Genomic DNA, 23,170 nt, shown 5'->3' with positions numbered 1-23,170 from the left:
CCATCCCACTGTTTAGTCGTTATGCCAATTCCCAACCCCCTTCCTGGTTGTTGCGCACTCCCCCCTACTGTTGGTCCGGGAGGCCGGAGACTGTCGCATGCTTTCCTCCGACGCATGTGCAGCCAGCCGGCAGTCAACCTGGCAGTGCAGATTCTCACCGGGAGAGTGTAACGTGTGGAAGGTCACACTACCTCCCTCCAGATCCTACCCTCGCTGTGCAGGCGCCCCGACCAAACTGTAGGGGTCGCTGTCCACAACGCCCAGGACCCACCCATCAGCTGTCAGGAAAGACAAAATAATGCCAGTTAAATCTTAATCAGAACTTGAATCTAACTTTTCAGAGTGCTAATGATTGTAACATGCATGTTTTTGAGAAAAATATATAATTTCTTCTTTTAACCCTTTCACTAGACTGTTAACTGTCTGTAGTGTGCTAGTGAAAGGGTTAACATTCTGTAGTGAAAGGGTTAACCATGTGTCGTGTGGCAGTGAAAGTGTTAACCCATTCACTACCACACTACATAAGGTTAACCCTTTCACTACCAGTTAACGGTCTGTAGTGTGGTAGTGAAAGGGTTATGTTTTTTTTGTAATACAATTGCATCATTGTCCCATTTCATTCAGAATGGTCTATTGTCTTTTACTTTTTAAATACTGCTGCAAGGAACCTTTTGTTTTTGTATTAATTAAAAAAGATACAGTATGCATATATATATTTTACGATATTTATATATTGTGTATAGCGGTATAGTAGAAATCCATACCTTTGCATGGATCCATGATGGTACACCTTCCAGCCCTAATGGAGAGTCATCCAGACTGACCCTGGAGAGTTCCATGAGTGTTCCAGTGTGCATTCTTATCCGAGATCAGTGTTTACAAACAATAATTGGTCTAATATCCTGTAGGTCAGCTGATACAACTGGTCATAAGACAGCCCAAGTACATGAATGAATGAATGATCATTACATTTATATAGCGCTTATCTAGACACTCAAAGCGCTCCCCAGTGTAGGGTGAAATTTGCCTTCTTCACCATTGTCAGTGTCTGGCCATAAACTCAAAGAAAATAATATCCTATTTTCTATGGTCAGTATGACTATTATACATCCTGACTATTGTGTGTAGAACGTAGTGACGTATAAACACTTTTCCAAGCAGCATCTTGTTTACACAGTGCTGCCTGAGCAGGGGCTGCCCTCCGCCAATGAGAAAACAGGATTTATGTTAGATGGCTGCATTTATATAGCTCTTTTATCCAAATCGCTTTACAATTTGTTCCCTCACATTTGACCCATTTACTCATACATTTACACACCGACGGCGGAGGCGACCATGCAAGGTGCCAACCTGCTCATCGGGAGCAATTAGGGGTTAAGTGTCTTTCTCAAGGGCACTTCGACACACTGCCCGGGAGAAGCGGGAATCGAACCTGGAACCTCCGGATTACCAGCCGACTGTTCTACCTCCCGAGCCACTGGGGAGTTAGTTAGTGAGGCTCAAGTAACATGGTGAGACGCATCTGATCAGGATTAGGATGTTGATCTGATTACACATGCAAACTAAATGTTTCACTCATCTGTAATCCAGTTCCCTTTAAAAAGGCACTTGGGACATAAAAAAAAACATACTTGAGACATAAAAAAAACAATTAAAGAAATGGTCAAAGTGGCACTTCTTCCAATTATCCAATGAATTAATAAAAATGAAATCCATATTTTGACCAATTACTTTCTTTAATAGTTAATACAAGAAAGCAAAAGGCCTTTCACACAATTCAAATGATACACGGACTACAAACACTTCATCTCAATAACATAACTACCAAACACTGAGGGAGCATCAGATATTAAGCTAAATAGAAACCAGGTGCCTCATTTCTAAAAAATTATGATAATAATAATAAAAACGTTCTTTGACATTATACTAGATTCCATCATATGATCATTTCAAACAATATGATGAAAAACAGATCAGAAATATACCTACAGCACTAGTAGTTTGGGTACTGGTAGACATTTTAAAAATGTGTTTATCACAGAACAGTGGAGAAAATCAATATAAAAAGCTGATAATGTGACGATATCTTATTAATCAATCAATTGACCATATTCACATGGCTGTCATTTTGCTCTCAAGTCATCCTCAGGTTGGGTTCCTTCAACAGGGTGGAAATAAATCCAACCTGAGGATGTCATAAGAGCAAAATGGCAGCCGTGTGAATATGGTCAATTGGCTTGGATTTGGTCACATAAGGACAACATTCTTGGAGAAGCTTTTATAAACATGGCCCAGGGAGGAGTGTTTCACAAAGCAGAATTAGCACGTTAGCCAGATACCTTTAAAAAATCATTTTGGATTTGAATCTGTAAAAGCTAAAGAATAATCCGATTCAGTCACGCACATTAAAAAAATATTTTTTTTAGCTATCCGGCTAACTATGCAATTCTATTTCATTAAACCATACCCCTGTGTGACATGGTAGGGCTAAACAATGGCCTATCTCAAATGTTTGTCAGAGGAAAGCAACAGTTGTGATTGGAGGATCAAGGAAAGAGGGCAGAGTTTGAGATAGGTAAATTGTATCCACATTGCAATATGGCCTAGCCCTAGTGCAATATCCAGATCAAAGGAGGTTGCAATATTTGTTAAAAGGCGAATTGTGTGTCAAAATACCATTCTAAATCAAGTATTGTGGTGCTGCAGGGTTGTCCTGGCCAACAAATCATATTCTACAGACTTAAGAAAAAAACGTTATTTGGTACAAATCCCTGCAAAAATCACATGATCATTTGAATATGGTTTTTCACTGAAAATGTTACTAAAATGATCATTCCCTCCAATATCATGAATCATATCGCAATTGCAATATCAGTCAAAATAATCGCAATTAGATATTTTTTTCTAAATGGTTAATTCCTACGTTTGACCAGAAACCGGGTGTTTTAAAACACCAGTGCCACGGTGCCTCACTCGCTAATACTGTTGTATGTGGCTTGGTCTACTAAACTGGACATCTTTGTTTGGTACGGATCGCAGCAAAAACCACAGCACGATAATTTCAATGTTTTTCAATTACTCAAAAATGATAATTCCCTATATTATTATTATCATGAATCATATCACAATATCAGTCAAAAGAACTGCAATGATATATTTCCATATATTTCAGCCCTATGGCACAGTGACCATCTCTTTCATCAACCCTTTTCTTCTCATCTAAGTAAGTGTATATGTGCGGTTTTGTGGATTTCTTCTCTCATCCATAGCCTTCAATGGCCTGTAGCCATTGTGATGTCACCATTAGAATAATCAGTCCTTCAATTCTAATCAACATCAAAGGGGATACCAAGGGTTAACCTTTAAAAATTATAAAATGTTCTGTTACGAAATGCAGCCAACTACAGTTTTTACGGTGCTAGAGAGGCAGACTTAATGAGGAACTGGCTTTGGTTTGATTAGTGAAGCCATGTATAGGCTTTGACCCAACCTTATTGTGGTGCAGTTAGACTATTGACTTTGAGCGTTCATATAGTGAGATTTCCCAATTGTGTTTAACGAATTGCTTTTCTTTCAACATGTCTGTATAACTCAACGGCATTGTAAACCAGGGCAACCTCAATGATCTATCTAGATTTAAATAAAGGTTTCTTTGAACGGATGGACGAATTAATAAATTTTTGTCATTGTTGTACGTTGTTTTACTGCAACTTTCATGAATGTCATGATTCTGCTTTTTTGGACAGGTATCTTTTGAAAAAAAGAACGTTTTAATCTCAAAAGGGACTACCTGGCTAAATCAAGGTTAAACACAGAGGTAGACAGCTTGCTTTAAGGATCGCTGGATCAAGTTCACCTCTTTTGAAACTCTTGCCAAAGATCTATTTCCAGGCACCATCACTGTCTGTTATGAGAGCGCTGGTGGAACGTGAGCCACCATCACTGTCTGTTATGAGAGCGCTGGTGGAACTTAAGCCACCATTACGTCTGTTATGAGAGCGCTGGTGGAACTTAAGCCACCATTACGTCTGTTATGAGAGCGCTGGTGGAACGTGAGCCACCATCACTGTCTATGAGAGCGCTGGTGGAACTTAAGCCACCATTACTTCTGTTATGAGAGCGCTGGTGGAACTTAAGCCACCATCAACTGTCTGTTATGAGAGCACTGGTGGAACTTGAGCGACCATTACGTCTGTTATGAGAGCGCTGGTGGAACTTAAGCCACCATCACTGTCTGTTATGAGAGCGCTGGTGGAACTTAAGCCACCATTACGTCTGTTATGAGAGCGCTGGTGGAACTTGAGCGACCATTACGTCTGTTATGAGAGCGCTGGTGGAACTTAAGCCACCATTACGTCTGTTATGAGAGCGCTGGTGGAACTTGAGCGACCATTACGTCTGTTATGAGAGCGCTGGTGGAACTTAAGCCACCATTACGTCTGTTATGAGAGCGCTGGTGGAACTTGAGCGACCATTACGTCTGTTATGAGAGCACTGGTGGAACTTAAGCCACCATCACTGTCTGTTATGAGAGCGCTGGTGGAACTTAAGCCACCATCACTGTCTGTTATGAGAGCGCTGGTGGAACACTTAAGCCACCATCACTGTCTTATGAGAGCGCTGGTGGAACTTAAGCCACCATTACGTCCGTTATGAGAGCGCTGGTGGAACTTGAGCGACCATTACGTCTGTTATGAGAGCGCTGGTGGAACTTGAGCCACCATCACTGTCTGTTATGAGAGCGTTGGTGGAACTTGAGCCACCATCACTGTCTGTTATGAGAGCGCTGGTGGAACTTGAGCCACCATCACTGTCTGTTATGAGAGCGCTGGTGGAACTTGAGCCACCATCACTGTCTGTTATGAGAGCGCTGGTGGAACTTGAGCCCACCGCAGTTTCGGAAAGTCTTCCCACACTGTCCGCATATGTATGGCTTCTCCCCGGTGTGGATGCGGAAGTGCCTGGTGAGCGCCCCCGAGTGGCGGAAGCGCATGGAGCAGACGGAGCAGGTGTACGGCCGCTCGCCCGTGTGGATGCGCAGGTGGGTCTTGAGGTTCTCCAAGCGGTTGAAGTCCCGATTGCACTCTGTGCAGTGGAAGGGGCTGCACCCCGGCGGGTACAGCTGCAGCTTGGTCCTCTTGGAGCCCACGAGGGGCTGCCTGCTGCGCTGCTGTAGCTTCTGCTGGCACTGGCCGTAGTGCCGGCGCAGCTGGCTGGGCTGGTGGAAGGCCTGGCCGCAGATCTTGCAGGGGTGGAGGCCCCCGGCGGGTTGACTGGCGTTGTTGTTGTTGTTGCGGCTGGTCCTGACCTGGACTCCGTAGACCTGCGACGGGGGCGAGGCGGGGGACGGCTCCCCGGGCTGGAAGAGGTTGGGGAACTGCGAGGAGAAGGACGGTAGTCCGCTGGAGGAGGAGACGCCGAGCTCTGGGACGTCGGGGTTCATGTTCGGAGGATGAGCTGCGGAGAGATCATATAGAAAATCCTGTTGCTAGGGGAAAAGCGTAGGCCCAACTGTGCGTTTCCTGTCAGCCGTTGTTTAGTAAACACTGCAACAGGAAATGCACTTGGGTTCATTTAGAATGTTTATGTTGTCAAGTTTGAAAAAGTCTATACAATAGGTAAATATAACGGGTCACAACTCAAAACAGTCACAGTCAGATCTGTTAAGGTGCACTGCATGGTTCTGGGAGAAACAAACAAGTGCAGTTTTTAAATTCAGAGACCCAATTTTACTCAAGAGGACATTTTGCTTATTCAGTTATATACCAGACATAATCGCCTGTTCGTGTATGCACTTTTCGGAGTTTCAAAGTTCTCCCCCAGAACTTGGTGCACCTTTGACATACTGGGCTATCTTGCGGGCGTTATCAAGTTACCTTCCTACTTACCGAGAGCAAGACTGGTGCCGGGAATCAGGGAGTCTTGGTTGTGGTGCTGAATATCGAGAAGCTCCGGTTTCCACTCGTCCATCATTTTGGACTGGGCTAAGGACAGGCTATCAGCCCCGAAGTTCTCCTCTATCATGGAGGTAAAACGGCAGTCGGAACCATTTCCCCCAACAGAGTCCTCCTCCTTTATTCTGACGTGTTCTCCGGTCAAGTCCTCCGCTCCACTGGGAAGTGGTGGCAAGTGATTGTGTTGAAATGATGCATCTTGGTCTGAGTGTTTGAGGCCCTCTACCTTCGCCACAGCCAGACTGGAAGCCTCCTCATTGGATTCTATGGGAAAGAGAAGATAATACATCAGCAGTCTTCTTGTATCCACAACCAAAAGTAATGGTCCTACAACAGTACCAAAGTAAGGAGACAGGACATTAGTAACATTACATACCATCAGACAAGTCCTCGTGATCTATTGATTGTCTTGATGTAGGATTTGGGAACTGTTGAGAAAATACCCGTCCATCTTCACAGATTTCACTGAAGGTTCCATCATGTTGTTCTCCCAGTTCTTCCTCTGCGAGGCTCTGGGCAACATTCTGGACAGATTCTACCTTCATTTCATTGTCCTTTAGATTTCTGGTGATGTGACTGTCTTGAGGGCTTGGCAGAAGGTCCGTCTGGCTGGACACCAGATGCCCCTCACCCATGCAACTGCGTACAGTCTCGAGATTTTCCTCGGCTTTCTGCAAACGCTGCTTGAGGGACTCGTTTTCCCGTTGGGTTTCGTGCATCTGATCACGGACATCTCCCATTGCCTGACCGACCAGCTTAGTTACTTCCAAAACTGCTATTTCCACGGCCACTTCGAACGCACCCTGTATTGTTGCTACAAGCTCGTTTTGAAAAGACAGCGAAATCTCACCATCAGCTGAATTCGAGATGGGAGGTGGGAGCTTTTTGCTCCTCGTCATTTGAGGCTTCATGGCGCTTTTCCAATGTGAACACCGTTAGGTTGTCAGCATATTATTGCAATGGCCGCAGTTGCTGATGAATAAAAAGATATTCGGGGTTGTCGAGAACAGTTAGCATGGATGTAGCAGCTAGCTAGCTCGTCTGTTTTCATCAAGGATGTTTGTTCTTTGGTCTTCTTTAGCAGGCGGCGAATCAGCTCGCGTCTGCCCCCTACTGGTCTGGATGACCTGGACTTGGACTAAGGTGAATTAATAATAAGACAAGGACACCGATCAATAATAAAAAAAAAAATCCCGTTTTATTGTTTGTATACAAAATGCTTTAACAAAAGGTGTACGTGAATTCTAACATGAGTGTAACGCCGTAAAACATGACGTCAGGATAACTTGGCAAGCAAGGAGACACAACTTCAGCAGCCTGTCCATCAATCATCACCGCATCAGTCACGATTTTGATATTCGCGGATATGGGCAAGTATCCAACCAGAAGGCACAAGAATGGCCAGTCATTACAGTCATGACAAACACACTTTCCTGTCAAACAAATAAACAACGTGTTAGTTTTCTACTAACTTTTGAAACATAAATTGTGTATAAGCAGCACCCCCCACACAGCTCCATCAACTTACTGCAGCGCCGGTACGCGTGTACCTGTTCCGCAACGGTAAGTGACTTCCGGGGTAGGCCTGATTGGCCCCGACAGGCACGTGATGCGGCAAACTCAGGACGCGCAACGAGGCTGCTGAGAGCTGTCGCGCGGAAATAGGCTGTCTATTGCCATTCTCTAACACAAACTCTAACCTTAACCAGCTCCTTAACAGCGCCTAAACTTAACCGTTCTAACCTTAACCAACTCCGAAACAATGCCTAACCTTAACCTTAACCATGCCTAACCTTAACCATAGAAAGAATATTGCCATTCTCTAAGACAAACTCTAACCTTAACCAGCTCCTTAACAGCGCCTAAACTTAACCGTTCTAACCTTAACCAACTCCGAAACAATGCCTAACCTTAACCTTAACCTTAACCATGCCTAACCTTAACCGGCGAAAGAATACACGTTAAAAAAAAAATCACGTTAAAAAAAAAAGATTTGATGGGTTTCGAACTCACCAACAACAGACTGCAGGATCGCAGGACCACTGCTCTGCCAGGTGAGCTATAGCACCAAATGAAAGTTATGGCGTATTTGGACGGTTACGTAATTCCGCAAGCTCTGCCGCTCGGCTCCGCGGAGCGTGCCGCGCGGCAGAGAAAGTTGCGCGTCACGTGCCTGTCGGGGCCAATCAGGCCTACCCCGGAAGTCACTTACTGTTGCGGAACAGTTACACGCCGCCGGCACATCGGTTATGTTTTGGGGCGGTTTGCCATGGAGGTAATTTGCTCGCTGGCTCGCTGCACCATAACACTTGCTTTTGAAGCAACAGCATGTCGAGCTGCCAGTAGTCCACGAAAAACCCCACTCATGTGTTTGGATTTCAGTGTAAATCGAACTTAACAACTCTGCTTCCAAAAGGCCCAAAAACAGCATTCACACACTAGAGAAGTTGTGTATCTTCTCGTGCAATGCACTCACTGATCGAATGGACAAAAGCCCAGGCATTTCCTGTGACGTCATACTCATTGATTGGTCGGATGGATGGATGATGAATGAACTTTATTTAACAGATTGCAGAATGGGTACTACAATACAGTACGGCTCAATACATACAATTGTTTAAGGGGATTCACACCTGAGAAAGACGTTTGTCTTGTTTACATCAGGGTCGACGTGGTCGTGGTGGGGTGGTTAAGCCGAAGAATCGTGCACAATCGACAATCAGATATGGAACCTAGCAAATTTGGCCCCTGAGGGCCACAGGCCAGCCATCTGATAGCAGCGAGTCCAATGTCGAAGTGAAAAGCTTATTTTGGACAACTGTCACCTGTTCCAGTCAGATGTGAGACTTACCAGATCATCTTAAAGGGATAGTTCGGATTTTTGGACTTTAAATTGTATGAAATACTTGGCAGTTAGTAGTGTGTAGTGGATGCTATTATCTTACCAAGTCCTGTGGTTGGAGTGCTGGCCTGGTTCATATATATATATATATATATATAATCGGCATTGTCACTATCTGGAACCCACATCGATGGGGACTGGTTCTGTTAAAGTTTCCGATGCTGAGTTTGTTTGACATTTAGGCCTAGATGTTGAGGTGATGTTTTTGGTAAAGACGTTGTAGGCAGCAATGCCACATGGTGTTGGGTCTGCTCAGAGTGGCTGTAGAGGAGGGTGGTGTTGGTCTGCTCAGAGTGGGTGTAGAGGAGGGTGGTGTTGGTCTGCTCAGAGTGGGTGTAGAGGAGGGTGGTGTTGGTCTGCTCAGAGTGGGTGTAGAGGAGGGTGGTGTTGGTCTGCTCAGAGTGGGTGTAGAGGAGGGTGGTGTTGGTCTGCTCAGAGTGGGCTGTAGAGGAGGGTGGTGTTGGGTCTGCTGAGAGTGGGTGTAGAGTTCAAGTTCAAGTTCAAGTTCTTTAATAGTTGTCATACAGAAGTACAGAATACTTTCATACAAAATGCTTCTTACTGTTACGCTCCAGAGACTGTGCTAGACAAGATAGTATCAATAACATAATAACATAATATAGCATGAATTTAGAAGAAGAAAATGAGGTCACAGTGTTCGGTATAGACATATGTACAATGTTCTGAGTTACCATATAATATACAATACACAATACTATGCAGTGTACTAATGTACAGTACTATCTAGTGCAAAGCAGAAATGGGATGAGGTACAATTTTAGGTACAATTTACAGTAAGGTGTACGAGTTGTAGTGCAATCCTTCATCCATAAATATAAAGTGTGGGGAGTGGGTGCTACAGTGTGTTTGTTTAAAGTGGGTGTGTGCTATAAGTGTGTGGAGTGGGTGCTACAGTGTGTTTGTTTAAAGTGAGTGTGTGCGTGTGGATGTGTGTGCTATGTGCGTTTGGTGGTTGTTGTTGTGTAGTGTTCATTCATTGTTCGTTTAGCAGCCTGATGGCCTGGGGATAGAAGCTTCTTCTGAGTCTTTCTGTGCTCGCCTTGAGACTCCTGTATCGCTTGCCTGACGGCAGCAGTTCAAAGAGGCAGTTGTTCGGGTGACTGGAGTCTTTAATGATTCTCTTAGCCTTGCCCTTGCAACGCTTGTAGTAAATGTTCTGGAGGGTGGGGAGCCCCCCTCCAATTGTGCGTTCGGCTGAACGTGTCACTCTTTGTAGTCTGCTTTGGTCTTGTGCAGTGCTATTCCCAAACCAGGAGGTGATGTTGCCGGTCAAGATGCTCTCTATTGTACATGAGTAGAAGTTCTTAAGGATCTTCTGGCTGACTTGGAACTTCCTTAGGCGCCTGAGGAAGTAGAGGCGTTGTCGTGCCTTCTTCACAACACTGTTAATGTGTGTGGTCCATGTCAAGTCCTCGGATATGTAGGCTCCGAGGTACTTAAAGCTGTTGACTCTCTCAACCGGTGCCCCGTCGATGCTGAGGGGGCTGTAGTCCTTGACCCCCGACCTCCTGAAGTCCACAATCATCTCCTTTGTTTTGCTGACGTTCAGGGAGAGGCTGTTTTCCTGGCACCATCCCGCCAGGACCTTGACCTCTTCCAGGTAGGCCCTCTCGTCGTTGGCAGAGATCAGGCCCACCACCACTGTGTCGTCAGCAAATTTGACGATTGTATTGCTACTCCGCTGAGCCACACAGTCGTGTGTGTACAGGGAGTAGAGGAGGGGACTCAGAACACAGCCCTGGGGGGCCCCTATGTTGAGGGTGATGGATGAGGAGGTGCAGTTGCCTGCTCTCACCACCTGGGGTCTGCCAGTCAGGAAGTCCAAGACCCACTGGCAGAGGTCATAGCCCAAGCCCAGGTCCCTGAGCTTGGCTATGAGTATGGAGGGGACTATGGTATTGAATGCCGAGCTGTAGTCGATGAATAGCATTCTCACATAGTTCCCCTGCCTCTTGTCCAGGTGTGATGCTGCTGTGTGCAGCACATGGGATATGGCGTCCTCCGTGGACCTGTTGGGGCGGTATGCAAATTGCAGGGGGTCCATGTTGATGGGGAGGGAGGAGCAGATGTAGCCCTTTACTAGCTTCTCGAAGCACTTCATGGCTATGGAGGTGAGAGCTACAGGGCGGTAGTCGTTGAGGCAAGCAGGCTTGGATTTTTTGGGTACAGGGATAATAGTGGACTTCTTCAGGCAGGTGGGGATGACAGCCTGTTCTAAGGACAGGTTAAATATGTCAGTGAATACTGGGGCCAGTTGGTCGGCACAGACTGGGGGTGTTGGTCTGCTCAGAGTGGGTGTAGAGGAGGGTGGTGTTGGTCTGCTGAGAGTGGCTGTAGAGGAGGGTGGTGTTGGTCTGCTCAGAGTAGGTGTAGAGGAGGGTGGTGTTGGTCTGCTCAGAGTGGGTGTAGAGGAGGGTGGTGTTGGGTCTGCTGAGAGTGGGTGTAGAGGAGGGTGGTGTTGGGTCTGCTCAGAGTGGGTGTAGAGGAGGGTGGTGTTGGGTCTGCTCAGAGTGGGTGTAGAGGAGGGTGGTGTTGGTCTGCTGAGAGTGGGTGTAGAGGAGGGTGGTGGTGGTCTGCTCAGAGTGGGTGTAGAGGAGGGTGGTGTTGGTCTGCTCAGAGTGGGTGTAGAGGAGGGTGGTGGTGGTCTGCTCAGAGTGGGTGTAGAGGAGGGTGGTGTTGGTCTGCTCAGAGTGGGTGTAGAGGAGGGTGGTGGTGGTCTGCTCAGAGTGGGTGTAGAGGAGGGTGGTGTTGGTCTGCTCAGAGTGGCTGTAGAGGAGGGTGGTGTTGGTCTGCTCAGAGTGGGTGTAGAGGAGGGTGGTGTTGGTCTGCTCAGAGTGGCTGTAGAGGAGGGTGGTGTTGGTCTGCTCAGAGTGGGTGTAGAGGAGGGTGGTGTTGGTCTGCTGAGAGTGGCTGTAGAGGAGGGTGGTGTTGGTCTGCTCAGAGTGGGTGTAGAGGAGGGTGGTGTTGGTCTGCTCAGAGTGGGTGTAGAGGAGGGTGGTGTTGGTCTGCTCAGAGTAGGTGTAGAGGAGGGTGGTGTTGGTCTGCTCAGAGTGGGTGTAGAGGAGGGTGGTGTTGGGTCTGCTGAGAGTGGGTGTAGAGGAGGGTGGTGTTGGTCTGCTCAGAGTGGGTGTAGAGGAGGGTGGTGTTGGGTCTGCTCAGAGTGGGTGTAGAGGAGGGTGGTGTTGGGTCTGCTCAGAGTGGGTGTAGAGGAGGGTGGTGTTGGTCTGCTGAGAGTGGGTGTAGAGGAGGGTGGTGTTGGTCTGCTCAGAGTGGGTGTAGAGGAGGGTGGTGTTGGTCTGCTCAGAGTGGGTGTAGAGGAGGGTGGTGTTGGTCTGCTCAGAGTGGGTGTAGAGGAGGGTGGTGTTGGTCTGCTCAGAGTGGGTGTAGAGGAGGGTGGTGTTGGTCTGCTCAGAGTGGCTGTAGAGGAGGGTGGTGTTGGTCTGCTCAGAGTAGGTGTAGAGGAGGGTGTTGGTCTGCTCAGAGTGGGTGTAGAGGAGGGTGGTGTTGGTCTGCTCAGAGTGGGTGTAGAGGAGGGTGGTGTTGGTCTGCTCAGAGTGGGTGTAGAGGAGGGTGGTGTTGGTCTGCTCAGAGTGGGTGTAGAGGAGGGTGGTGTTGGTCTGCTCAGAGTAGGTGTAGAGGAGGGTGGTGTTGGTCTGCTCAGAGTGGGTGTAGAGGAGGGTGGTGGTGGTCTGCTCAGAGTGGGTGTAGAGGAGGGTGGTGTTGGTCTGCTCAGAGTGGGTGTGGAGGAGGGTGGTGTTGGTCTGCTCAGAGTGGGTGTAGAGGAGGGTGGTGGTGGTCTGCTCAGAGTGGGTGTAGAGGAGGGTGGTGTTGGGTCTGCTCAGAGTAGGTGTAGAGGAGGGTGGTGGTCTGCTCAGAGTAGGTGTAGAGGAGGGTGGTGGTCTGCTCAGAGTGGGTGTAGAGGAGGGTGGTGTTGGGTCTGCTGAGAGTGGGTGTAGAGGAGGGTGGTGTTGGTCTGCTCAGAGTGGGTGTAGAGGAGGGTGGTGTTGGTCTGCTCAGAGTGGGTGTAGAGGAGGGTGGTGTTGGTCTGCTCAGAGTGGGTGTAGAGGAGGGTGGTGTTGGGTCTGCTCAGAGTGGGTGTAGAGGAGGGTGGTGTTGGTCTGCTCAGAGTGGGTGTAGAGGAGGGTGGTGGTGGTCTGCTCAGAGTGGGTGTGGAGGAGGGTGGTGTTGGTCTGCTCAGAGTGGGTGTAGAGGAGGGTGGTGTTGGGTCTGCTGAGAGTGGGTGTAGAGGAGGGTGGTGTTGGTCTGCTCAGAGTGGGTGTAGAGGAGGGTGTAGAGGAGGGTGGTGTTGGTCTGCTGAGAGTGGGTGTAGAGGAGGGTGGTGTTGGTCTGCTCAGAGTGGGTGTAGAGGAGGGTGGTGTTGGTCTGCTCAGAGTGGGTGTAGAGGAGGGTGGTGGTGGTCTGCTCAGAGTGGGTGTAGAGGAGGGTGGTGTTGGTCTGCTCAGAGTGGGTGTAGAGGAGGGTGGTGGTGGTCTGCTCAGAGTGGGTGTAGAGGAGGGTGGTGTTGGTCTGCTCAGAGTGGGTGTAGAGGAGGGTGGTGTTGGTCTGCTCAGAGTGGCTGTAGAGGAGGGTGGTGTTGGTCTGCTCAGAGTGGGTGTAGAGGAGGGTGGTGGTGGTCTGCTCAGAGTGGGTGTAGAGGAGGATGGTGTTGGTCTGCTCAGAGTGGCTGTAGAGGAGGGTGGTGTTGGTCTGCTCAGAGTGGGTGTAGAGGAGGGTGGTGGTGGTCTGCTCAGAGTGGGTGTAGAGGAGGGTGGTGTTGGTCTGCTCAGAGTGGGTGTAGAGGAGGGTGGTGTTGGTCTGCTCAGAGTGGGTGTAGAGGAGGGTGGTGTTGGTCTGCTCAGAGTGGCTGTAGAGGAGGTTGTTTCCAAGACACTGGAACTGTTGATTCTTCTCAAGGTGTCGTGGGCCTAATTCAACAGAAGCGCATCTGTGATGGAGGAGCCCACAGCCCACTTGGTGACTGCAGTGACAGAAACACTCAACAAATGAGTACTCTGGTAAAAGTAAACTAAAAGTACTCCATTCAAATTCTACTTAAGTCAAAGTAGAGAAGTATTTGCTACTGAATGTACACAGTACAGTTCTACATGACGTTTGTGTATCCATTTACCTCTATAGGTTAAAGTGGTATGTGGTCCAGTTATGCTGCTCTGATTACGTCCTCTTGAAGTTGACAGGCTTCAACTGTGAAAGTATATAATAAAGTATATAATCTTTATACATTTTTTTATTTTGTATATATTATGTTTTTCTATGCAAAATACTTTTCTTCAAAGTAACTAGTAACTGATGGGTTCAGATTAATGTAGTGGAGTAAAAAGTACAATATTTCCTTGAAATGTAGTGGAGTAAAAGTATAAAGTTCCCTAAAATGAAAATACTCACATAAAGTAGCTTGAAAATTGTACTTAAGTACAATACTTCAGTAAAAAATACTTAGTTACTTTCCACCACTGTGTAAAGTTCAATGAAATGGGACAAATCTGTGACACTGATTGAAGATGATCTGGTAACTGATATTTGACTACAACAGTTAGAGGAACACGCCAACATTTTGGGAAATTAGCTTACCGTCTTCTCCAGAGAGAGACAAGAAGATAGATACCAGTTTCCTCTCTGTGCGTTCAGTAGAAAGCTATCTGGCTGCACGTTAGCCTAGCTTAGCACAATGAATGGAAGCGGACATGGCCGGTTAACCTTTGGGAGAGGTGTTAGTTGGACAATGCCTAGGCTAACCGGCCATGTCCGCTTCCATGCATTGTGCTAAGCTAGGCTAACATGCAGCCAGATAGCTTTCTACTGAACGAACAGAGAGAAAACTGGTATCTATCTTGTCTCTCTCTGGAGAAGACGGTAAGCTAATTTCCCTAAATGTTGGCGTGTTCTTTTAATGCTATCAGGCGGATACATTTTTTTAAATAAAAAGGCCCACCATGGCCCTCAGGGGACAAATTTGCAATGCCTCCATACCTGAATATTTTCCTGTCACGGAACGCTTCCTCAAAGTGCACAGTTACTGTTTGGCAGATAAACCGCCTCACTAATGAGAGGACAAGACAAATAAATCAATCATAACAAAGTCAAGTGCAAACCTTTAACTGGCTTGTTCAGAAATCAAGAAGCTGATCACATTATTTGTTTTTATTTGACCGTTTATTGACTTGAAGGACAGCGATTGACAAGAAAATGCAGGTTTCAGTGCTCTCTCTACAAGGACAACGCCTTCCACGATAATCTCCAAACAAAGAATTTATATGATAACATCTCCCTGAACGCAAGTTATTCACCAGTGTTATTGTTTTACTCAGACCTACTGATATGAGAAAACGTTATTTTTTTCTTATTTTCTTTTACAGTACTTCAAACAAGCTACTTCACAGAGAGTGGATGTTTTGGGCTTCACTTGGGGGGGCTGGACCGGATGTACATCACTAATCACAGCTTAGTAAGGCAGGGTGTCACTCAGAGAGGTAATAGGCAGAAATGGCGGACTCTTAACAGAGTTCACCATCAGGATTACAGTACAGCAGAACAGAGTATAGTGAGAGAGAATACACAGGCATAGTCATGCTGAACAGAACACAGCGAAAATCCACAAGAGAAATCAATTGACATATCGCAAGCTCTGGCCTCTTTTATCCATCCTCCAATCACAGCCGTCACTTCCCCCAGACTGAGGGAAAGCAACAGTTGCGATTGGAGGATCAAGAAAAGAGGGTGGGTGTAAAATAGGTTAATCACTTGAGTCATCTGGATTGTGCGGCTTCCCCGATCGTTAAAGATAGTTATAATACACACACAAAACGCGTACATTCAACATACACCATGAAACGTAGTCTGAAAAACTCAATGACATGTTTCGAGCCATCAGTGACTTCAGCCTATGTCGTAGTCTGTTAGGCTGAAAGGTGATTTGGTGTGAATGTGGAGAGGTGTGGCTTCCTTGGCCGGCCATGGCTGTCTCGTCACAGTGCTGATGTGAGAATGTGCATAATCTGAAATGTCAGGTAACGTTAGGCCTCCTTTTGTCCTATTTCTCTTCCTGGGAAGACATGGTTTAGGGGGGGGATTCACCAATAACCTGACATCTCATGTACGGTATGAGGTTAAGGTAGGGGCTGGGTTTACACACAAAATACCACGTTTTTAGGGCGTCCCTAGTTTTGTTAGCATAATAGTACTACTAGTACTAGTACTACAGAGGCGTTGTAACTACTGTAGGCCTATATCCTCTATGGTCTTCATGCACGATATCCCCGTGGTTGTTGGCTCAAAAGCGGAAGGGTGATGGATTCAGAATCCTAACAGAGAATAGTGGCAGAGTGAGTGTCAACCACTGTTATGAAGCCCATTAGTGTCAACTATGCATTGCTGGTGCATAGAAAAAAATACTGATTCCCAATTAGCCCACTAGTTCATAATTCTATTTCCTTCTCACTGATGACGTGGCAGAACCGTAGCCCTTTCACTACCACACTGCAGAAGGTTAACCCTTTCACTACCACACTACAGAATGTTAACCCTTTCACCACCACACTACAGACGGTTTACCCGTCTGTAGTGTGGTAGTGAAAGGGTTAACATTCTGTAGTGTGGTTGTGCAAGGGTTAACGCTTTGTCGTGTGGCAGTGAAAGGGTTAACGTTCTGTATTGTCGCAGTGAAAGGGTTAACCCTTTTGGTAGTGTGGTAGTGAAAGGGTTAAAGCCCTTCCTCAGCACATACGGCTTCATACCGGAGACCCGCAGCTCCGGGCGAGTTTGCCTCAGAAGTAAAGCAACAGGGCCACTCCTCAATCTGAAGCCTACTCCACAGTGTACTCAAAGCCAAGCCGTTTGCTTCTTACAGTGGCCCCCTAATCATGGAGGAGCCGACTATCCAGTATGAAGCGCAACATTGGATTGTGATGAGAAAGGACCCTTGATGAGTAGGAAGCAGGGCTAGGGGTCCACGATGATCACCCTGCCCTTTAACAAATCCAGATGAGTTGGAAGCGATGCGTACAGGTAACTGGCCATCGGGTTGTCACGATGATTTCAACATCTACAGAAATACTGCCACGTGTTACACAATGGAGATGGGGTTATTATAGGGGTGATGTTATTACTGAACTACATATCGTTAGGTTGTTCTGGAAGAACTAATGAGGGCAGTGTTGGTCTAGCGGGGGTCATCGGGGGCGCCGATCTTTTCCAAGCTGGGCTCCATGCCCCAGATCTCCCTGGCGTACTGGGTGATGGTGCGGTCACTGGAGAATTTACCGCAGCCGGCGATGTTATGAATCACCATCTTGGTCCACTCTTTAGGGTTCTGTCAACGTGGAAACAGACGGGGGAGAGTAGGTCATCACACGATAGACGAATGGAAGGAGAGAACGTCAGTATTATTCACTGCCATTAATTTCCTACCAGTATGGCGGAGTGCCATAAGCACAGCTCACAGTCCACACTGTTTTGATTACAGTGACCCATTACTTGATTACAATCAGCTGTTACTTGATTACAATCACCTGTTACTTGATTACAATCACCTGTTACTTGATTACAATCACCTGTTGCTTGATTACAATCACCTGTTGCTTGATTACAATCACCTGTTACTTGATTACAATCACCTGTTGCTTGATTACAATCACCTGTCGTTTGCCCACCAAGATGTCTGTGATGATGATGTAATGGAATACTAGTATGTACACAGTATATTGTAGGGATGCACTGATACCGATTCTGGTATCGGTCTGATACCAGGCTAAAATAGAAGATCAGTATCTGAGAACTTCCCGATACTAAAATCCGATACCAAGAAACACATCTAACATTCCAGAAATCAAAGGAAAGTGACTTGATTTGCTGCATTTCTGACACGTTAACTTTCTCTAATGGATACACAATTATTATATCTCAATAGTTTTTGTCCAATGACCCAAAAATGACTATACTGTTCATTAAAAGTAATGGATCGGATCAGTACTCTGTATCGGCCGATACCTAAAGCCCAGGGCCCTCATTTATCAACAATTCTTAGAAAGTGTTCTATTTTCGTACTTAAGCACAGAATTTAGAATGTGTGTACACACAGAAATATTGGGATTTATCAACCGTGCGTACACGGGTCCTATCTCCTCCGTATTGATAAATACCATTAAGTTCTACGCTCCACGCTCGTGCACGATTTTAAGTATTTGCATATAGCACCGCCCGTAATTAACCATATACGGTAATGGAACACCCCCATGAAATGTGGAAAAATGGACTAAGCCGAGCGAAGCGTGTTATGGAGAAATACGTGACGTACGGTGATATCGGATACGATATCTATTAACTTAAAGACCATATTAACTAATAAAGACCGTGCTGGAATATGACTGCCTTTTTCCGTTTCGTTCGATTAATACCCCAGGGATTAAAGTTCTCCTCAATTTTATTCCAAATCGCCACAGATTTTCCGTAAATTTTCTACCTGCTGCATATGATTTGTAGAGGCATACAATCTATTTTGATGTCAGTATTGGGTAGCCTATATAAACAATAATATGAGAGCATATACGCCATGTGTAGCCTGCCTATATGTGATCAATACAAACTTGAACTTGAATTCCATCATGTCATACAGAAGTTGAACACGCCAGTGTTGAAACTAATGCACGGGAGCTTATTTCCGCGTTGCAGACTGCAATAATAATATTCTACCACCGGGTGCTAGGTATGCACGGTCGGAGCTGTGCGTAGATATACACACAAAGTCAAGCACACGTTCAAATTGATAAGTCACACACTTTGCTTAGAAACGATCGTACGCACAGGTTACGCACATATCTGTGCGTACGCAACGTTGATAAATGAGGGCCCAGGTATCAATATCAGTATCCAAAAAGTTGGATCGGTGCATATTGGCCGACTGAAAAGTAAATTCTAGACAATGATTCCTCGGGGTGTAACTGACCTTGTAGAGGGCGCTAACTTTGTCCTGGCATTTGATGTAGTCTTCATAGTCAGCAAACACCTTGAACCTGCAGCACAAGCAAACGGAGACAAGAGACGGACAGCGTGTGAGACATGACTGTGGGAATATGCCCGGCCGCGACGTTCACACGTGTGTGTTTCAACAACGGGGAGTCAGTCAGTCAGTTAGGGTCTTGGTTTCCTTGCTTTTAACCACGCGTATGAGTAGACAAGCGACTGCCTTGTGAACGGCATTGTTCACATACTCACCTGCGTATTATTGCGTGTACCTGGAGGTTTGAAAAGTCTATCCACCAGGGGGCAGATCAGGGCCGACTCCCCAACCAGCGCTTGTGCAGATGGCCCAGATTGTTGGGTCGTTCCATCAGAGGGGTGAAGCTTGTGCTGTGAATCCCACCACAAGCTTCCCCCCCTCTGATGGAACGTTCCAACGCGCCTCCCCAACCTTCAGACTCCCTGGGCAATCTACACATGTGCCGGTTGGGGAGTAGGTGCGGAAAAGTCAGTGGCGTAGCGGAGGCCCCCGCACCCCCCGTGGTGCGGGGGGGCCCCGGAGTTTAGGGGGCCCCGCCCCCACTGTAGACTAGAAAATCTAATCCGTTAATTTTTTAGTACATGGTTCGCGAGTGCTCCCACGGGCCGAATATTGCCCCGATGCTCGCGAGATTAAATCCACGGGTACCTCTCGGCGTGCCGAAGCTTCTCCTAAATCACTTCCATCATCGAAAACGAGGAGAAAAGGTAGGCTCGCGACCCTGAAAATTTCGCGTGATTTTAAAAACGCTGTATTATGGGCTCCACGCGAGCTTTCTACCGTGGGTACATCTGGGCGTCCCGCAACTTTTACTCATTCACATGTAGCCCCGAAAATGCTTAGAAAAGGAAAGCCGAAAGCGTGGAATAAACTCGCCGAAACGGCAAAGTGTCCCACGGGCGCGCCGTGATTCCGATCCGCGTGAAAATATTCACGGCCATAGAGGGGCCGTGGGACACCTTTTTGCAACCGAATACGCGTCTCTAATTTTCTCCCATGCGGCGAAAAAAAAAAAGCTAAAGTTTCTCACGTTATTTTTTTTTTAAACTTTCTTTTTTAGCGTTTATCGCTTTTCTGGTCAAGCATGACCGACAGAAACAGGTTGAAAATGGGATGTAGAGCAGGGGAAGACATTCTGAGAAATGACGGCGGGTCCGGGAATCGAACTCGTGTCCCCCAGATCCGTGACGAGCGCGGTTTTCCCCGACGCAGAAATAGCGCCGAGATATGCGGTGAGCTACGGGAGTTCCCCTGTTTCTCACGTTATTATTGATTTAGGGGAGTGGGCGGGGCCTCATGGTCTGACCTGCGGGGGGGCCCCGACATATTGCGCAACGCCACTGGGAAAAGTGACTATAGCTCGGCAGAGATCGACTTGGTGGTCGGTCTCTCCGTGTTCAGGAGACTCAGGCGTATAGAAGGGTCTATTGGATCATGTCTCCAGCACCCCCACAGCCATAGCCACAACCCACAACCACTTACGTCAAGGCACTAATCAACATTCATTCATTTTAATGTTGCTCTTGAATGAACTCCCCCCCCCCCCCCCCTCACAAGCTCCATGTACCGTGGAAGTGCAGTGGGGTCTATCTGTGTGATGCTGATTGATTGATTGATTGATTGAAAAGTTTATTAACAGATTGCAGAATGGGTACAGTACAGTACAGCTCAATACATACAATTGTTAAGGGGATGCAGACCAGAGAAAGACTTTCGACTTGTTTACATCAGGGTCCCCCATTTTCAATTCATCATAACATATATGACATACATGACATACAGATAGACAGTACTGCTACATCTATACATTTATGACATATCAGATTTGCAAATACAGTACTGTTTGTGATACAAAAGTGTCCAGAAAAGGAGTGTATATACATTTGGCATAGAAACTGTACATTGGAGGAGGTTGGTTGGGTGGGGTGGGGTTGGGTGGGTTGGGTGAGGGCTGTACATTGGAGGTGGGGGGGGGGGGGGGGGGGGGGGGGGGTTGGGAAGGGGACACACACACATTTTACACTGTACATTGGAATATTGACAAAGCCTTACTTGGTCATTTACTGTACAACTAGGTTAGGACATTTGTAGGGGCCAGTTTCGAATTGCAGTCTCACGTAGGTGTTTTTTGAGAGTGTTTTTGAAGGTGGGTAGTGATTCACATTCCTTTACAGCTTTAGGCAGGGCGTTCCACATTGATGTGGCATAATTGCGAAACGTGTTTAGTCCCTTGTTTGATCCGAATCTGGGTTTTACATGATTTGTGGAGCTCCCTCTGGTGTTGTGATCGTGGTATTCACTGACCTTTGGGAAGTATTTTGACATGTACATGGGTACCTTGGTCGCGTAGTGTATCTTGTAGACCAGGCCCATTGCAAGTTGCTGTACTCTGTCGTCTACTCTAAGCCATCCTAGGTTGTCAAAGTGGGCAGGGGTGAGGTGGGTTCTAGGAGTCAGGTCAAGTAGTAGTCTGACTAGCTTGTTTTGAGATGTTTGTAATTTGTTTTTTAGTGCCTTTGAGGTGCTTTGGTACCATGAGGTGCAAGCATAGTCGTAGTACCCTTGAATGAGTGCTCCTGCTAGAGTCTTCAGGGTATTCTTGTTTACCAGAGCGGAGATCCGGTACAAGAATCGCGTTCGTTGGTTGACTTTTTTTATTACATTGGATGCCATTTTGTCACAGGAAAGATTAGCCTCTAGGATGGAACCCAGGTAGGTAATTTCATCTTTCCTTGTGATAATATTGTCACCCACTGTAACCGAGAAGCCGTCGGTCTTGCTGAGTTTGTTATTTGAACCGAAGAGAATGGACTCTGTTTTGCCCATGTGTAATGATAGTTTGTTGTCGGCGAGCCATATGCAGATTTTGCCTAGTTCCGAGCTGAGGGCTTTTTCAACCTGTAACTTGTTCTTGTCAGAGACCAGCAGGGCTGAGTCGTCCGCAAACAGGAACAAGTTGCAGTCACAAGCTGACGACATGTCATTTGCATAAATTAGGAATAGTAGCGGTCCTAGTATGCTTCCTTGTGGAACACCACAGCTCACTGTGAGGGGGGGGGATAGTGTACCGTTTACTTCCACCATCTGTTCCCTCCCCTCCAGGTAGGATTGTATCCAGCTCACTGATAAACTATCAAAACCAATTGCTTTTAGCTTGTCAATCAGAATGGTGTGATTGACAGTGTCGAAGGCCTTTTGTAGGTCCAGCATGACCATGCCGCAGTATTTGCCCGCGTCCACCTCTTGTTTGATGTGGTCGTTCAAGTAGAGAAGGCATGTGTCAGTGGAGTGGGATGTTCTGAAGCCAGATTGGAATTCGTAGATTAGATTTTTTTCCGCGAGGTATTTTTCGATCTGTTCGTATACTATTTTTTCCATGACTTTCGAGATGGATGTAAGGATAGAAACAGGGCGGTAGTTACCCGGGTCTAATTTGCTGCCCTTTTTGTGCAGGGGTGTTACTCTCGCAATTTTGAAGTCCTTGGGGACGTGTCCCTGTTTTATGGAGAGGTTTATTATGTGTGTGATGACTGGGGTGATGGCTGCTGCTGCTGCTGAGTCTCTGTTCATTAGCGCCAGCGAGCGTCCGTTACCTGTCGTGTTTCATCAGCATGTTGACGATGTCTTTGAACAGGTCGTGCTGGTCGGGGCTGAAGTAGCCTCCAGAGATCTGGTCCATGGCCTGCTTGAGCTCCGGGATGCGACTGTAGTAGGACATGGCGTCGTAGCTGAGGAGAGAATGTGTGCGTTCAGTTTAATGGGGGTATTTCAACAACATACACAAGTTCCACCGATTCAAATGTAAACAAATGTGTATTGCCACCACCATACATTTGTAATAGGAATGGAAACACATTTTCATACTCTTTTGTGGTTTGTTTATGTTTGTAAACACTGACATAAAAAAACAGACCTATATAAATGGCAAATGGTGCATTTATATAGCAGCTTTTATCCAAAGCGCTTTACAATTTGTTCCTCACTTTTTTTTATCCACTTTTTCTCCTCCTTTTACATTTTTTTCTCCTATCCCAAATTAGCCGTGCCAATTCTCCCCTCCCCTGTCTTGATCGTTGCTCGCATGTGCCCAAGGACGCGGCAACTAGGGGTGCGGCGGGGGCTGCAGCACCCCCTGCTGGCGGGGAGTGTAACTGCAACTGCAAGGTTGTTTTGGCTTTTATTCCATTGTAACCGAGGCTACTCAATGTCACAGAGCGGAGCGGCACTGCAGATTTACCCTACTCTTGGAATTCATTACCAGATCCTCATAGGGGCGCTGTC

The 23,170-nt window shown here is 46.8% G+C and overlaps 2 protein-coding genes across 2 annotated transcripts in view; both read right to left on the bottom strand.

The window, feature by feature from the left end:
• Positions 1–4,448: 4,448 nt before the first annotated feature.
• LOC311246169 (uncharacterized protein) lies at positions 4,449–6,952 on the bottom strand. The gene is made up of 3 exons (XM_084336286.1): positions 6,331–6,952; positions 5,889–6,218; positions 4,449–5,457 (listed from the first exon to the last, which is right to left on the bottom strand). The coding sequence occupies exons 1-3, from the start codon at positions 6,863–6,865 to the stop codon at positions 4,850–4,852; spliced, it is 1,473 nt and encodes a 490-aa protein (XP_084192412.1). The 5' UTR covers positions 6,866–6,952; the 3' UTR covers positions 4,449–4,849.
• An 8,103-nt stretch (positions 6,953–15,055) lies between these two features.
• The window catches only part of pygmb (phosphorylase, glycogen, muscle b), a 56,194-nt gene continuing 48,079 nt past the window's right edge, over positions 15,056–23,170 (bottom strand). The window contains exons 18-20 of the mRNA XM_084329707.1: positions 22,483–22,617; positions 18,836–18,902; positions 15,056–17,203 (exon numbers count right to left, since the gene is read on the bottom strand). Of these exons, the coding sequence (XP_084185833.1) occupies positions 17,054–17,203; positions 18,836–18,902; positions 22,483–22,617 (352 nt within the window). The 3' untranslated portion in view covers positions 15,056–17,053. The remainder of the gene's footprint in view (positions 17,204–18,835; positions 18,903–22,482; positions 22,618–23,170) is intronic.

The sequence above is a fragment of the Notolepis coatsorum genome, assembly GCF_963971535.1.
Source record: "Notolepis coatsorum genome assembly, chromosome: 1".
Classification (NCBI taxonomy): domain Eukaryota; kingdom Metazoa; phylum Chordata; class Actinopteri; order Aulopiformes; family Paralepididae; genus Notolepis; species Notolepis coatsorum.
Note: the sequence above shows the minus strand (reverse complement) of the source record. Positions and strands in the feature narration are given on the sequence as shown.

What these genes read in the sequence shown, in the direction of transcription:
- LOC311246169 (XM_084336286.1), bottom strand. Translation starts at nt 6,865, where the DNA reads ATGAAGCCTCAAATGACGAGGAGCAAAAAGCTCCCACCTCCCATCTCG. An exon ending in TCACGAGGACTTGTCTGATG is followed by an intron (nt 6,219 to 6,330) that starts GTATGTAATGTT and finishes TCTTTCCCATAG; the next exon opens with AATCCAATGAGGAGGCTTCC. An exon ending in CGGCACCAGTCTTGCTCTCG is followed by an intron (nt 5,458 to 5,888) that starts GTAAGTAGGAAG and finishes ATCTCTCCGCAG; the next exon opens with CTCATCCTCCGAACATGAAC.